At 38.2% G+C, this 18,435-nt stretch overlaps 1 protein-coding gene across 2 annotated transcripts in view; it reads left to right on the forward strand.

Annotated features, from left to right (window-relative positions):
- The window catches only part of FUT9 (fucosyltransferase 9), a 44,102-nt gene extending 26,583 nt beyond the window's left edge, over window positions 1-17,519 (forward strand). For both annotated transcript variants that reach the window (XM_080998753.1, XM_080998754.1), the window contains exon 2: window positions 14,887-17,519. In XM_080998753.1, the coding sequence (XP_080854879.1) occupies window positions 14,887-15,971 (1,085 nt within the window). In that variant the 3' untranslated portion in view covers window positions 15,972-17,519. The remainder of the gene's footprint in view (window positions 1-14,886) is intronic.
- The last annotated feature ends 916 nt before the right edge of the window (window positions 17,520-18,435 follow it).

An 18,435-nucleotide genomic window follows, 5' to 3' on the forward strand; every position in this document is an offset into this window, starting at 1 on the left:
GGAAGATGCATCAACCCTGGTTTGAAGTAGGAAGGAGAAAAACAGTGACAGAAACAGAGGGAGAGGAAAGCCATCTAAATTTAGATTGTGTGTAAAAATAGACTGCAGAGGTCTGAAAAGATTTTTTTTTCCCTTTTAAAAGGAGGAATGGGCCATACACAACAGCATAAGATTCGGGAGAGGAGGAGAAGGAGTGGGAAGGGACCAGAAAAGCACAAACTGAAGAAAAGAACAGCCACTTAGCTGTCATATCTGTGGCCAATATGTGGTTATTGACAGAGATGAAAAGCAACTAGGTATTGCTACAAATGTTCTGGCTATTTTGAACTGGATTTGCAAACCAGACCTGTTCACCTTCACCTTTATCCAGAAGTCAGTCCCAGAATATACAGTGGGACTTAACATCCAAGTAAGTATGCAAAGGATTTCATTTTTCCAAAGCATACATAGGTTTTCACAGATGTAAATCCCTTTTAGTTAGATGCCTCCTTCCACTTGCTTTCATTTCATTTTATTTTTATTAATCAGATTTGTGAGCTGCCTCATAAAATACATTTTCTCATTGTCATGCAGAATAAAAGAATAAAATATAAAAATAAAACCATATTATAATAAAACCACAATAAGCTTAATAGACAATCAACATAAAAACTCAAATACAAAATGAGCATGATAAAATACCATATTTAGCACATAACATTAAATATGTAAATTAAAACCACCCACCATACCACAGGGATTTAAAACCAGAACTTATAATTCTTAAACAGGAGCCAGGCAGGCTTCCTTAGGCATTCTATAGCTAGGGATTCACCACTGAAAAGGCCCGCTCTAAAATGGCTTCCCCCTGAGCTTCAGACTGAGGGACACAGGATACTAATCTTACCACTATGTTTTGTTGTCATTTGGACAAATGATTTTTGCAATAGTTTCATATCAGCCATTGTCCCCTTTCCTTCACCTTTTTGTTTTCTTGTACACTCTATATGTACACAGTTCATGACTCTTGATAAATCCAGAAAGATATTTCAAGGTCTCTGTCCTTCCTTCCTTCCTCCCTTCCTCAATGTTTTGCTTGTGGTTTGCTTGTTTTTAGACCACAGCAGGCATTTCTGCCTTTTTTAAATGCAAGCCCATCCAATGAACCAAAAGGGTGTGAGAATATGTACAGAGAATACACAATGAGTTGCAAGGGACAGCCTGATTCACAAATGCATGTACGCAGCATAATTTCTCCTTTCTTGATTATGCAGTGCTTGATAATTCTCCGTTGAGTATGTGAACTGAATCCATTGACTAGCTGAATCCATGGACATTGTATCTAAAAGGAAAAGGCTTTGAAAGTTCAGAATCTGCTATTTGTTCTGTGAGTCTAGTAAATTCTAGAGTCTAGTAAACTGGTCTAGTAAATTCATTCACACATACAAGCTAACACATATGTTGCAATAATTCAATACTGAATATGCAACCATAAATTTACTATGAAAAACCAGAGAAACAAATAACTGCTGTGGAGAGTGTATAGGCATACTGATTAAAGCTACCCAGAATGGCTGGGGCAACCCAGTCAGATGGGTGAAATATGAAGAATAAAAAGTAGTAGCAGTTGTTGTTACTCTTACTACCTTTGGAATGAGCTGAACCAGGAAGATATGCTAACTGGTAGGACACTTAAACTCTTAAACACACACTTAAACACACACACACACACACACACACCACATTGTATGCAGCAGCACAATGCTTCACTTTTCAAGTAAGTGAATTAGAAATACAATAAACCCTGAGGAAATGATGTTTGTCAATTCCTTTGTGTTATCAGCTGCTTTGGTGCAATTTACTTGCTTTCTCAAATGACGCAGTACGATAACAACATGTTTTGCTCAAGTAAAAGCTACATACAGATTAATGATAAGTAATAATTTGGTAGATGACCATCACATGTAATTTTAGTCTCTCAATAGCACCATCACTACATTACTTGAAATCAAAGCTGATGGGTTTTACTGGTGCTAAAATTAAATCTGTGTTCTACCTTGTGTAGCCAAAATGGTATCACACCCACATGAGATACCATTATGCTTTGGGGGACCCAAAGGTTTGTGGAAGTACAAAAAAAACTTTTTTGCATGGGGGGGGGCAAGGGGGACTCATAGATGATAAAAAACATTCTGGCTAACTAACTGGAGCAGTGAACTGTAGCACTCCATATTGCAAAATTTTCTTGATGGTCCCACTTCCATTCTGTACATCACATTCTGAATACAGTGAGAGGGATTAATCATAGAAAGCATTATAATATGCTACAATTTGCATAGCACATTGGCCAAGGGGACCAAATTCATTGACACTAATGCTCTCAGAAGAAGGGCAATACTTATCTATGCTCTTTCATAAAATTGCAGAGAAATTATGTACTATTTATGCAAAGAGGCAGCCTTAGAAAAAGACTGTCACGTTTTGAACCCTTCTTCATAAATTGCTAAGATCAAAACTACAGATAATATGCATGTGTGAAACATATTTGATCCAAAATCACAGATTTGCCAAGTGCAAATTCAGATAACTCACTATGGTCATCAGTGGGGGACTTCCTTACAGTGTGACTTGAACCAGAGGTTCACTCCATGTCTTATTGGCTGCCATCTTGTGGAACACACCACCCACTGAGATTAGAAAGACACTAAGATTGTGTATATTCCCTTGAATGCCAACCTGCACTCCACATTTATTTTTAGAGGTTTTTCTCAGAAAGATGAGCCTATTAACTGATAGCACTTGCTATTTTTTCAAGTACTGTCTTTTATTGGTTTTGTTTTATTGTTGCACCCAGCTGTGATATTATCTAAATGTTTAGCAGCTTATAACTATTTCTATTTTTATTTTATTTTTTGGGGGGAAAGCTGCTCTACTTAGTTAAAATGAAATCACCAATAACACCATTCAAAATAGTATTAATAAACAGAGAGATGAAGAAAACTGAGTGGGTTTATAATGAAGGATTGGTGACTTGAAGAAAAGGTATAGTTACATCACCAAGGCCAGGAAAACTTGCATGTTCCCATAAAGGGATAATTAGTTGCAATTCAGATTGCATCTCTGTAAAAAGGGCAGTGAGCTATTTCTTTGATACTTAGATTTTAGTGGGACAGAAGCCACTAAAACCGATGTAGCAAATGTACTCATCACAGTTTCAAAACAACAGGTTAAATTAGTTTGGAGCCCATAACTGTCAACACAGCAGACATTGGGGGGAAAATAGAGAATTCAGATGGTGTAACTTCTATAGTTGGATGTACATGAGATGCACTTCAAACCTTTCTTAAAACTGAAATATGCATTGGTGGCTGCTTTCAAAGGACTGCAATACAAGGCTCTGCCTTAAGATTTGGAAAGAAATGCTGATATCAGGGAACTGCTTGATCAGAACATAGCTCAGTGCCCAGTTTGCTCACCAGCGTGCTCACCAACCGGTACAAGCAGGAGATCGGAGTCAATACTGAGCTAGGGAGAGGGAGAACACGGCTTACTTGCCTGCCGGGGTGAGACAGTCAGAGGACGTTTGAGTTTGTAAAGGGCTAGGGAAGAACGTGTGTGTATGTGTGTGTGCTGAGTGTGAGAGAAGCAAATGGTTTATGTGGCTTTGAAATTGGAGCAGAGAAGGAGCATATCAGGACCAGTGGTGAGCATAACGGCAGATGTGAAATTGTATGTGTCTAGGAGAGAAGAATGTGAGGGTGAAAGGGACTGGCTTTCTTGCTAGGCATATCCTAGAGGGAATTTACTGTTGGCAACACTGAATATCCATGGAGGCAGGGTGATGAATCTTCCTGGTGTAGAAGGCATAACCAGGTAGTCGAGTATAGTATTTCCAGATTCTGAGGACTCGGAATGATGTACAGTGGCCCAGGCCAGTTACTGAAAGAGTGTGTTCGTAACCACTGGAAACTGCACACACATGTGTGGTGGCAGCAATAGTAGTGGTGATTGCATCACTTATTTCCTGTTTTGCGCTACTTTTGTATATAAAGTCTTAAGAATTCTCTTTGCATGCTCGTAGATCTGCAGGTGTCTTATTTTTTTACCAACACACAAGGTTGGACATTCATTAAACCTTTTTTTTTTTTTACAAGTGAGGTGAACAGTTAATGCTCTCCTTTAAGAAAAGATACTTGCCTTTCCATATAACATTGAACTGGTCTACATGAGGCTGCAATTGTGCCACTTAAAAGGTAAAGGACCCCTGACAGTTAACTCCAGTCATGAACGACTCTGGGGTTGCGGCTCTCATCTCACTTTACAGGCCGAGGGAGCCAACGTTTGTCCACAAACAGTTTTTCCGGGTCATGTGGTCAGCATGACTACGCTGCTTCTGGTGAAACCAGAGCAGCGCACGGAAACGCCGTTTACCTTCCCGCTGGAGTGGTACCTATTTATCTACTTGCACTTTGATGTGCTTTCGAACTGCTAGATTGGCAGCAGCTGGGACCGAGCAATGGGAGCTCACCCTGTCACTTAAGAACTATTTATACTCAGTTGCGGAGGATAGAACCAGTTAACTAATGTACACCCTTATTTCAATGGAAAGATGAAAGGGTCTCATTGTTGTACATGCGTTGAAGATTATTTAAAACTTTTTTTATTCAGATGTAGAGTATATTCTAAAACAAATAAGCAAATATAATGACACACACAAAAAAAACACAGCTTAGTGCTGTGTGCCCAGCTATGTGCTGTGGGTTCTGTGTGAATGAAATACAGAATATTTTCAAGATTTAAAAAGTGGGGCTGATCATATCAGAACATGATACAGCACTAGGGGTCTAGGCATGTGCTATGTGTAATATGACCTTGGACCTTGATACTGCATGGCTGAGATTGAAAGGCTGTACCTCATTATCCATGAGTGCATTGAGAATTTTCAGACTCCATCTTCAGCACCAGAACTCAACAGCCTTATGTTGAGAAGCCTCTGGAGCTAATTCAATGAGGCTCAGGGGGCTGCAGCAAAAAGGGAAATAATGGCAGCTCCTCTTCCTTTGGAAAAGGAAACTGTGTGGTTATATTCAAAAGCATATACGCCTTGTTTTTAACATAATGCACTATCAAAATGTTTTGCATTTTATAATGACTTTTGCCAGAAAACATATTATGGAAATAAAAATGTAGTTGTAAATGGGAATAGAAAAAATGTAGACATCAAACATAGAAAATGTGTCCCTGTGTTTTTTTACAATAGTTATTAAAATTAGTGAAAAGAACCCCCTGTTCCAAGGGAGTAAGGAAACAGCCCTCATTCTCATAAAGGCTTGTCTGTAGACAAAGGAACTGGCACTGATAAAATCCTTTGAGGGATAGAATCTTTCTGAAGATCAAATTAAAGGAAACTCTTGATGGGACAATGAGTGCAGGTTCAAGTGTATACACAAGAGATGAAGGAAAGCATTTGATCTTTTAAGAACCAATATAAAAAGTTGTAAAAGGAAATACTTTTTTAATTGAATACAGGCTTTTACAAAAAAGGGGGATTGAGATCTCTTCAGCCATGAAAGTGGAACGAATATGATGCTGAAGAGATAAGCAAATTGGATATTCAAAGTATACCAACATTTCAAATTATGTCACAAGTGTATCTGCAGCATTTTCTTTCCATTGACAGTGAAGTTGACATTGTCCTTTAACAATCTACTGGTAATCCTTTAAGCACCATGGTTTACATTTTTAAAACCACATGTAATTCTAGAACAGAACAGAATTTAAATGTTGCATGAATTGAAATTGAGTCAAGTTTTTGAAACATGAGACTGTGGTTTTTAGAAGTTTTATTTCTGAGATTGGTATACAAAGTTCTAAACCTCTGAATATATGTCAGTTATTAGAAGATACATTTTTTTCAAGTGTGTTTTCCTGAAGTTTGACCTACTTGGAAATAAAATATTTAGCAGCTGCCATTTTGTGTGTGTGTTGTAATTTTACTTTCATGTGTTTTAGAGTCTTCTAAGCTTCCTTGTAAAGGCAGCATCTGGGCTAAAAATTGGATTAAAAAAATAAAGAACTTTAAAAACTCACAATAAGAAAAAATAAAACACAGAAATATCAAAGATACACAATGCCCAAACTGCAGCAACCTCAACACAACATTAAAATAAATGAATCCAAAGTCAAGAATTTCATAGTCCATATGTTTCAAAATAGAGTTCACATATAAACTCCAGATCTACTTAAATATTTGTTTTCTATCAAAATTTACTTCCGCGCTTATACTTTCTGTGTCACATGCCTAACCCCAATCAGTCATGCCACAGTTTTGCCCTGGCACTTCCAAGCAACCAAAGGCAAAAGTGAGACCTGCACACCAAAATTAGATTTGTGGGAAAATGGTTCATGTACATTTTATGCAATCACTGTTATTTCACATTGATTTCATCACAAGCAGCCATTTGTTTCCAGAGCTGCTTGTGAAACAATGCAACCCAACCAATGCACAGATTGAGATTACCCTATTCCTCCGATCACTCATAAATGGAAAGCTTTTTGATCAAGTAATCTATAAATATCCTAAATAAACGAATAAAATAGCTTGTGAACCACTGTCAGACCACTGTCAGTCTCTTTGCGGATCATTTTGGCCCTGATTGCTTCAATGGCTTGATTTCATCTGCTGTATGTTGAGCAGATTGCAACCTAGCTTGCTATTCTGATTATTTAACAAGCATTGTTCCAGTTAATATCAAGAATACAGTGGCATTTTATTGAAAGTTGGACCTGTTCTTGGCTGGCTTTAAGAATGATTGAGACTCTTTAATTGAGTTGTGTGAAATACGCCTGCAGCCTCAACATTTATATCCCTGACAATAGCCATTTGTTTCTGCTTCACTGACTCCCAAAAATGGCAGCTTGAAAGAGAACATCTAATCCTAAAGCAGCCATAACTGCCTCAACTCTAATCCTAAACACTTTGTTAGGAGTAACTTCTCCTGAATTTAACACTACAAATTATATGATCCAGTTGCCATTTCTATAGTTGAAAATTTCCAGGCAATTAAAAAAACCAGACACTTCATGATGTATTCTTTTTTTTTTTTCCTGAAGGATAATATACACCGACCACTTTTACATAAAATTTTTGAGTTGGTCTAGCAAAACTTAATGAAAAGGAAGTTATAAATTGCTTTTATTGTTTGGGGGCGATTTAAAACTAGACAGGAACATGGTGTATAATTATGACCTGTTTTTTCGTAAATTAACTAACCAAAGAATAGCAACAGATACTTGGCATATTTATTGGGACTGGCTTTTATCAGACACATAGCTAGGTGAAAACAGTACTGTTTTCCTGAAGGAAACTGCAAACTCATCTAATGAAGGGTATCTGTTTGGCGCAGGCAGAATATTTTTCTAGATATCTATTGATCTTCAGATTGTAGTTGCTTCTGTGATTTATTTGTATGACAGTGTTTCAAATACTTTTTAAAATAGCCTTAGGCTTCTGATACACTTGACATATTTTTAGAATTGTAGTCATATCAATATAAAATGCACATCTTTTCTTTTCTGGGAGTAGATAACACTATACCTACTTTCCTAAAATACATAGGCATTTTAACTACATCTCTCATACACGTTCCTATTGCTCAGGGCTTTTTTTTCCCTGCCAGATCTCAACAGAACTCAGTTCTGGTACCTCTCAGGTGGGGCCATTGCTATTATGAGAAAACAAGGGATGTGTTCATGGTGAGTTCTGGCAAATCTTTTTCTAGAAAAATAGCACTGCTATTGCTGCTTGTGGCGACCACCCTGTCCAAGCTGTCATACAACCATTTTTCTTTACTTTCATAGTCTTTCAGGGGAAAACCTCTTACAATCCTTATTTATTATGTCTCATTCTGAAAATTTCTGTATTAAAAATGCAATAGTGCTGCTTTGGAGAAAGCTCCTACAGAAGATTCCTATTTACAATATAGATCTCCTATTGAACAGGGGTATTCAACATGGTTCCTACATATGCTGTTCCTCTTCGTCATCTTCCTTGACTTATAGGAAGCAAGTGGCACTGTGGTCTAAACCACTGAGCTTCTTGGGCTTGCCAATTGAAAGGTCAATGGTTAGAATCCATGTGATGGGGTGAGCTCCTATTGCTCTTTCTCAGCTTCTGCCAACCTAGCAGTTCGAAAGCATACCAGTGTGAGTAGATAGGTACGGCAGTGGGGGAAAGGTAAACGGCATTTCCGTGCACTCTAGCACTTGTCACGGTGTCCCGTCACACCAGAAGCGGTTTAGTCATGCTGGCCACATGATCCAGAAAAGTTGTCTGTGGACAAACACCGGCTCCCTCGACCTGAAACAATATAAGTGCCGCACCCCATAGTCACCTTTGACTGGACTTAACCATCCAAGGGTCCTTTACCTTTTACTTTTTACCATCCCTGACCATTGACCATGCTATCTATGGATGATGGGAGTTGTAGTCCACAATATTAGGAAAGCCCCACATTAGCTGCCCAAGCTGTGGAACTCAGGTAGCTGTGGAATCTAGTAAAAGCTGTTTGCTATTAAACAAGTTGGAAAGTTGAATTCAACACATTTTTCTGTTGCTGAAGTTCTCAAATTTTGTCCTATTGAGCCTTGTCAAGTCAGGTGAGGAAGAAAATTTGACTAAAATTGATTAAAATAAAAGATAATAAAGCAATGTGCTAGCTGACATATATAGTGCTGTCAAGCTTTCTGTATACTGCTGTCCCAAGACATTCTGCTGCCTCAAGCAGAGATGCAAGTGCCCTCTCCACCTAGCCAATGCTTTAAAAGTCTTATTTGCACCCTGCAGAAACCAGCTTATCTACTCTCCTCTGCCTGCCCCCAACTTCAAAATGTCACTTCACCTTGCTGCATGTCAGGACCACCCCTGATTATGAAAAAAAGAAACTATAGACATAATTGTTTGCCCTAAATGCTTAGGAAGGGCTTTTCTAACTGCCTACACAATGTGTTCTGGATGGAATTGAGTCATAGATAAATTCTACACAAGTTTGGGTCTTGAATAAGCTTTGCCAAATGCAAGTCTTGCAGCTGAAACTTTTTTGTTATGATCCTTTGTGTGAAGTAGATCTCATTACAAGGCAATGGGGAGGGGAACAACTTCATGGTGATAAGAAGAAGAAAAATCATTTGAGTCCATCCTAAGATTTAAATGTGTGTTTTATTATGATGTGCAGATTTTTAGATGTTGATAGCTTCCCCATGGATTTACATTAAAATTCAAATCTCTGTCTAAAATTCAGTAGCTTCGTAATACACTGCACAACAGTTCTATAAGCAGCTTTTAAAAATTAATTTTATGTATGATTTTGTGCTGCAAGAAGTATAAAGCAAGCACTTGCTGACCTTTAATATTTAATCTTCTGGTTGCACATCATCATATTTTCTTCTTAGTACTTTTCTTTTTTTAGCTCCAGTACCAGAGGGATTCGGAAGGAAAATGAAAATTACCCCTTTACTGAAATTCATCAAAGATGCCTCCTCCATATTGTCATTCTAAAAAAGGACATTAAACAATATGATGAATCCACTGAGAGTATGTTTCCTTAGCTTTACAATGGAGGATTTCTAGATTGCTATAGAAGAAAACAATGTACATTGGTAATGGGCTACCTACATGCCTGATCAGTGATGCAGCACACATAACACAGTAGCAGAATAGGATTGATTTGGAAATGTCAGTCTTTTGTGAGAGACGGGGCTTATAGAAAGGGAGAAAGAAATCAAGAAAATATTGAATGCCTCATCCTAAAATTGTATTAATTAGGATTGATGCAGGATACTAAGAAATGGTTCTTAGCGGCAAGAAATAACAAGGAAGATTTTCCAAAAAAGCAAGGAAGATTTTCATTTTAGCTGGCTCCTACACTATGGAGTGAGGCTTATGGCCTCACTAATTCCTCACCACACCCACCCTAGTACAGTGGTGTACCACATGCAAAAGACCAGAAAATCCAACCTGCCATTGTTTTGTGATTTTATTCATTGCATTTAAATTATTTACACCTTGCGCTTCACAAGATAGCTTCAATATGGCTTGCAATAAGGAGGCTAAAAATGTCATAAGATTTACAAAACAATAAAAACAGAATAAATATCTATACAATGATGAACACATATAAATATGAATAAATATAAAAGCCAGTGGGCATGACAAGGAAAACATGAACATAAGTAAAATTTGGAGATGGCAATTAAATAGAACCATTCCCATGATAAATAGAAGATCATAAGAACCTACTGGAATAGTCCAGTGGCTCATCTAGTCTAGTGTACTGTTTTCACAGTGGCCAACCAGACGTCTATAGAGAGTCTGAAAGTAGGACCTGGAAGAGCTATCCCCTCCTGTGGTTTCCAGCAAGTGGTATTCAGAAACTATGAAAAAATGGAAACTATGACTGATAGTCAAGTTCCCAAAGCAATTGAACTGGTGATCTAAACTATATGGCCAAGTGTGAACTCTATCCACTGACCATTGTAGATCTCATGTGTCAAAATCACAAGATTTCTTTTGGCATAAGGTACATTCTGAGGAAACAACCCTTATTGCTGATGGTCACACCTAAATACAGTGGTACCTCAGGTTAAGTACTTAATTCATTCCTGAGGTCCGTTCTTAACCTGAAGCACCACTTTAGCTAATGGGGCCTTCTGCTGCTGCTGCGCTGCTGGAGCACAATTTCTGTTCTCATTCTGAAGCAAAGTTCTTAACCCGAGGTACTATTTCTGGGTTAGTGGAGTCTGTAACCTGAAGCGTATGTAACCTGACGGGTATGTAACCCGAGGTACCACCGTAAACCATTGCTGATCCCTTTTTATTGGCTTCGATGCCATTGAAATGTGAGACAAAAGTACAAATATGAAGAAAACCGAGGCTGTAAAACTGATATGTGAAACATATTATCAAATCCTCTACACAGATACAGCACTGATACACTATATCAAATGTAGCCTGCAGGCTGTCCCTTCCCTTTTTACCACAACTTCAGTTTATCCAAACGGTGGTTAGTTTTAACTACAATTTACTCAAGCGTGCCAACTTCAAACCTTTGTTTATGATGTAGGCTTGCTTCAATAAACAATGGTTAATCAGAACTTTGTGCTTAAAATAACTGCCATGGAAATATGTTGATTATTCTTAGAATTTGTAGAAATGACATTACAAAATACAGTTTATGACAGATTTTCCTTGGCAGCATGCCTTCCAAGAAAAGCCCTCTATTTTAGCTAAGAAAGGAACAGTGTGTAATCCTGGTGAAATAAAAGGAGAAATGGCTAGAGTGGTAAAACAACATCAGTTTCCAAATTACATATTCATGACTTTCACAAAACTCAAATTTAAAGTACCTTTCCAACTGACTTATGGGAGACTGATCATATTTAGTCTGGTTTTGAAATTGTATTAGAACTTTTCTACAGAAGCACGTTCAGTTTGCAAGGCTGGTATCAGAACAGTTGGAATTTATTCCATTTCATTTAACTTTATCAGCTAAGGATTATCCATCCAAAAAACGTATTTGGATGATAAAGCATTTTGTTCTATTTGTTATCTGAAATAATGTAGAATTCCAGTCAGGTATTACTATCTTTGGAACACTGGAAGTATAGAAGCTCTGCTGAGCCATCTGTTATGCTCTTTAAAATGTTTAGGGGAGAGTTTCCCCCCGAAACTTTTTTCCTTTAGGAAACATTTCCCACATTACCCTGCCTGCTATAGAATCCCTAAGCCTCTTTTCCAGAACCACAATGGATAGCTGTCTGCAATCATTAAAGGACCCATAGTTAATTCTGTAGTTACATTGAAGCTACATCCCTTGCTGAGGCTCCAGTACTTTGGCCACCTCATGAGAAGAGAAGACTCCCTGGAAAAAACCCTGATGTTGGGAAAGATGGAGGGCACAAGGAGAAGGGGACGACAGAGGACGAGATGGTTGGATAGTGTTCTCAAAGCTACCAGCATGAGTTTGACCCAACTGCAGGAGGCAGTGGAAGACAGAAGTGCCTGGCGTGCTCTGGTCCATGGCGTCACGAAGAGTCGGACACGACTAAACGACTAAAGAACAACAACAACACATCCCTTGCGTCTGAAGGTGAAGGGAAAGCCATATCCCCAGGCTGGGTTGGAGGGAGGGTTAGGTAAGAGTAGAAGGGAGTGCTCTGCAGGTAGCACTGGGCCATGGATGCTGAGAACATGAAAAGCTTTTCTCATGCTTCTTTCCTCCTGCGACCCTCTTCCCAACTTCTCTTGCAACATGTGTGTTTCCTGTCCCTGTATCTACCACCAACCATTTAGTTTGGCTCCAGCTTCCATTGAAATCTTACCTTGGACTTGATTATTCTGCACATATTTACAGTCAGTGCAACATTCATTGATGTTATTTGCAAGATCTACATTCTCAAGCAAATCAAAAGCAATTGTCTGTTATACACTCATAACATAAATGTATTGTTTGTTTTTCAAGAGCTGCAATAAAAATAGCTGTATTACTGAGCAGTAAATAATTTGATGTGGAAAATTTTAGTTAGCTTCCTTACAGATGATGGTGGCTTGTAAATTAAACCTTATGTATTAAACAATGATGTAGATCAAATTTTCATAGTATTTTTTAAGGGGGAGGGGAAGATTTTACATATTATAGTTTTCAATAGAAATGTTTGTAAAGACATTTAATATTATATGTTCTAGTTTTCTGGTTTCTGCGGTACCTTTTCATTATATTTGTTTGCTTTGATCTGTTGGGGTACTTAGCTTTATGTACAGTTGTTGGACATAATCTACCATTATTGGGTGCAATCAAACACCATTAAATTCAATGAGAGCTATGCTATTGACTTCAATCAAATGTTTGATTTCTCTCACTGTAATCACTAGTGAATGATCTGACTTGTGTGACTCATTCTCATAACAGAGCATTATTGATTTTTCTCTGTGGGACTTTTCTCTCCTGAATGTAAAGACACATTTTTCTTTCTCTTTCTTCTTCTGGATTGCCTTTTCTCCAGAAATCAATACACTTTACTAAATTTATAGAGTGTCTTATTAAAAATAATTAGTCAGAACAAAATGAAGTTCTGCCTTTTTTACTCAGATTGTATTATCTTTTTGGGAAAACATAAATATTCAATAACTTAACTAGCATATCTTATATGATTCACACTGTATAAGAAACACAAATGTTTATGTTGTTAGGATGAATGAGAGAAGACAGAAACTCTCCGTGGAGGAATTTGGCATTTTTTTCATTCATTGAGATTCATTCTTAGCAAGAGGATTACAACCATGAGAACTTGTGTTGGCCTGCATCAATGGTAGAAATTTTCACAGTTTAACATGATGGTGGGTGTGCAAAGTTAGCATTCACTGGGGCTCCCAGTTTGCAGCAATCAAAATTTGTTTGGGACATTAAGGGTGGTAGTAAGGTATAGAAACCAGGAGCAAAGTTTTGCACAAAGCAACAAGTATCTCTTTCCAACAGCAGCCAACCGGACTTGTCTCTCGTATTCTGAATTAAAGACTCCATGTACCTATCACAGCTAAGAGCTATTGATAGAAATCCCCATAAATTGAACTAAACCTTTCTGTAGAATTTATTAATTAATTAAATTGATCTTCTGTATCAAAAGAACATACAAAATGCATCAAACATAAGCAATACGATTTTAATAAAAATCCCAATCACTGTGATTTGAGTATCCTGGGAAAATAATTTACTGTGACTAAAATTTACTGTGTCTTTAAGCTGCCACAAAGACTGTTTTTTTGCTGAAATAAATAAATAAAAGAAAAAAGAATATTAGACTGTTTATTTGCTATCAGGTCATTTTACTCTCCTTCAAATCTTTCCATAAAATATTTTATTAAACTTATTATTACTATTATATTTAAAACATGTAAAAATGTAACCACCCATCTACCGTATTTTTCGCCCCATAGGACGCACCTAGATTGGGGGGGGGAATAAAGGGGGGAAAAAATATTTTCCCCCCAGGCGCGGGGCTGGCGTGGGGGAAGCCCGAGCTTCCCCTGACCCCAGCCCCCAGAACAGGCTGCGGACATCTGCAGCACACCCCGTGCTTCGGGCTGCAGGCTGCCACCCGCAAGCCTTGCGCGCCTGGTGGGACCTCCTGCCGGGCGCGCGAGGCTTGCGGATAGCTTCCTGAAGCCTGGAGAGCGAGAGGGGTCGGTGCGCACCGACGCCTCTCGCTCTCCAGGCTTCAACGAAAGGCTGCATTCGCCCCATAAGATGCACACACATTTCCCCTTCATTTTTGGAGGGGGAAAAGTGTGTCCTATGGGGTGAAAAATACGGTACTTTAGCAGAGTTTAATTCATTTCTGCTAAGGCAGCTGCTTGCAGGAATATTGAGGGGTTGTGGAGATAATGTTTGATAAAGGATTTCCTTGCATATCACTCCATCCATCTGACATATTCTCTATCCAAGGGGGAATATGGGAAGAAGTAACAGTAACTTAGATGAGATGTAAATTAGATTCCAATGTCCCTTGAAGTATTGATTTACACTTATGGAAAGAGATGTATCAATTACAAATATAGCTCAAACAAATGTTTCACCTGCTTTTTCCTGATATTTTGAAAATTTTGCCAACAAAACAACAACTCATTAGGAAATATTGGTGACTCAACTTGGGAAATCCTGCATGCAGAACAACTGCTCTACCAGTGAGCCATTTATTTACTTATAGGATTCCTGAAGCAGATTTTTCTCAGATGGTGTTGTTCCACCACTTAGTGGAACAATAATGTATAATGTATGACATTGTTACCATGGGGTAACATTACAATAATTTAACGCTTGATGATGACTTCCTATTTCCATCTTCCCTTCACAGATCAAATTATGACATCATCACCCAAAGGAATTTTCCGGCCATTTCTGTTTATCTTCATTGTGCTGGGATGCTTCATGGCATGTCTGCTTATTTATATCAAACCGACAAACAGCTGGATATCTGGTCCCATTGAATCAGCCAGCTCTGTTCTAAAAATGAAGAACTTCTTCTCCACCAAAAATGATTATATCAATGAGACAACTATTCTGATATGGGTATGGCCGTTTGGCCAGACATTTGATCTGAAATTCTGCCCAACATTTAACATCCACGGGTGCCATCTGACTACAGACCGCACACTATATAACCAGTCTCATGCCGTTCTTATTCACCACAGAGATATCAGTTGGGATCTGACTAATTTACCTCAGCAACCTAGGCCACCATTTCAAAAATGGATCTGGATGAACTTGGAATCACCAACACACACTCCACAAAAGAGTGGGATTGAGCATCTATTCAATTTGACCCTCACTTATCGTCGAGATTCAGACATTCAAGTGCCTTATGGCTTTATGGTAGTTAGCACAAGCTCCTTTCCATTTGAAATGCCGAATAAAGAAAGACTGGTGTGTTGGGTGGTGAGTAACTGGAACCCAGAGCATGCTAGGGTCAAATATTATAATGAACTAAGTAAATACCTTGAGATCCATACCTATGGACAAGCATTTGGAGACTATGTGAGTGATAAAAATTTGATCCCAACCATCTCCGCTTGTAAGTTTTACCTTTCCTTTGAGAATTCTATCCACAGAGACTATATCACAGAGAAGCTTTACAATGCTTTTCTTGCTGGATCTGTGCCAGTCGTTCTAGGTCCTCCTAGAGAAAACTATGAGAATTACATCCCTGCTAGTTCTTTCATTCACGTGGAGGATTTTCTCTCTCCAAGGGACCTCTCAGAGTATCTTCTTTTGCTCGACAAAAATGATAAACTGTATGTTAGCTACTTCGACTGGAGGAAGGATTTTTCAGTGCACCTTCCTCGATTTTGGGAATCACATGCATGCCTTGCCTGTGACCATGTAAAAAGACACCAGGAATACAGGTCGGTTGGCAATTTAGAAAAATGGTTTTGGAATTAAACTCCTATCCCTTACTTGCACTTTACATATATATTTTTAAAATCTAACAAAACCATTATTCCAAGTGAAGATGGTGGGGGGAATCCCTCCAGAATATGTGACATCTTTGTTTCCTGGATACAACATATTCCAGTTACACTATCTCTGGATCATTCATCCAAAACTCTCCTTACTTTCCACAGAAAGGTATCTCATTAAAAAAGACTAATGATGTCACGGACATTGGCCATGTTCTGTGTTGTTGACTTATTTGGAGAGTTGATCATTTTATTTTATATAGATGTGACTTTGAAAAGGAATTAAGAGCTGGCAGCCTGAACAGAAGTTTAATTATTTTGTTAAAGCAATCAGCGCTATGGTGACTTCTTGTTATATTTTCATCAAATGCAAACACAAATATCATTTTTTGCAATGTGTACTGAGAAAAACTGAGAAGTAACTTATGTGGACACTTATTAGAGATCTGTATGTGAAACTGGTGCACCATGGTTGCACAAATTATTCCTCCTGAGCCACTGGCATGCTATCTTATTTATATTTTGTTGGAAATCCTGCTATGTATATAGCTGGTTATGTGCACTGAATAGTAATTTATTGTTTACCATTTCTTTTTAAAACTTCCCCCCATTTTTTATTTGTTTGTAATACAGCAGTCACTGGCCAATACATAGAGTAATGGTGTTTACACTGGCTCAGATAGTTTCTTTCTGGGAGAAAACAGGCTTAGAAAAAAAATTAAAATTTCTAGCTAAGATTCAATATAGGATTCAAAGAAAAAATATTTGTGAGTTCAACTCTTTAGTGAAATACACATGTGACCTTCTATGCCATTTTATATACTGCGTACAAGGTACAGTTCCAAAAGCAGTTTTCTATGAAGCATGGAAGGCTTCTACTGAGTAAAAATAAGTCTAAAGACCCGTTTAGCTCATGGAACTAGTTTCCTAATTATTTGAAATCTGGCCTTGGTAAACAAATACATTTTTTTAAAAATGTGCATTTTCCTCCATCTACTCTAGAATGCTAGTTGATTGACAAAGTGAACATTTTCTATCCTTGGCGAAGTATTAAGTGGCATGCTTTGAAACCACACAGTCAGAATTAAATACGAACTGAGTGCTTTGTTGAAATGAAGATTCAGAAGGCAGCAAATGAAAGTCTGTTTCCATTTGGGGACAAAGGAAGCAGCTTTATACCAGGTAAGACTATTTGTCCATCTAGCAGAGGCTGTTCATCATTTCAGGATGCAGAAATATTTCCACATCAACTGCTACCTGATGCTTTTAACTGGAGATCCCACCAGTTCAGCCTGGGGCCTTCTGCATAACAAAGCTCATGCTCCACTTCTGAGCTTGGTCCCTCCCATAAGCAATAAGCAATCTTTTTTGTTGTTGTTTATCTGATAGGACCACTGTTTCAACAGTAGGTAGATATTTTATCTAATGCCTTGAAAAGAGTAAAAGATTTATCAGTTAGGTGACAATCTTATACCTGGGAGTAATCACCACTGAACTAAGTGGGACTTCTGGGTAGCTGGGTGCACAGAATTCTATTTACAGATAGGTAGCCGTGTTGGTCTGCCATAGTCAAAATAAAAAAATCCTTCCAGTAGCACCTTTAAGACCAACTAAGTTAGTTCTTGGTATGAGCTTTCGTGTGCAAGCACACTTCTTCAGATACCTTCCAGTAGCACCTTTAAGACCAACTAAGTTAGTTCTTGGTATGAGCTTTCGTGTGCAAGCACACTTCTTCAGATACGAAGTATTTGGTATCTGATGAAGTGTGCTTGCACACGAAAGCTCATACCAAGAACTAACTTAGTTGGTCTTAAAGGTGCTACTGGAAGGATTTTTTTATTTAGAATTCTATTGTTAGCCTTGTATTTCTGACAGTTGCAAATTATCTACTTCTCAGATGTAACCATCTGACAATGATTCAGCCATTAGCAGGCTGCTATGATAGGAATATTCAGTCTCAGAAGTGATCCCTGAGCTGTGTGCACAATTAAGACAGTACTGGGACACTTACTGGTGGGAAATGTTTGCAAATTGCTAGATCAGGCTACAGCTGTTTTGGGCTTGAATTTAAGCCCATAGAATAGAGTTTCTCAGTGGTGATATTAATGCACCTCCCCTATGTCATTATGTTGTGATGATACTGCAGCCTTTTATTGGGGCACAAATATTTTAAGGTCAGAGATCTAAGCAAACATTTCAGTTCATATTTCTTTCTAAGTTGATGAATACAAATGCTTTTGATTACTTCATGTTTTAACAATAAACATAAAAGCATGATTATCAAGACCACAGTACAACAGAAGGCTGCAGAATGAATCATGAAGGCTGACAGAACCTTTCATCTGTTGGGAAAGTGAAAGAAGAGAAAGCAGGACAGCGACTAGAAGGTTGTCGATGTCTTCAGAGTTGTCAGTGTTCATTATCTTCCAAAGGGGTTGTGCATACAG

The sequence above is a fragment of the Podarcis pityusensis genome (assembly GCF_964106645.2).
Source record: "Podarcis pityusensis genome assembly, chromosome: 3".
NCBI classification, from domain to species: domain Eukaryota; kingdom Metazoa; phylum Chordata; class Lepidosauria; order Squamata; family Lacertidae; genus Podarcis; species Podarcis pityusensis.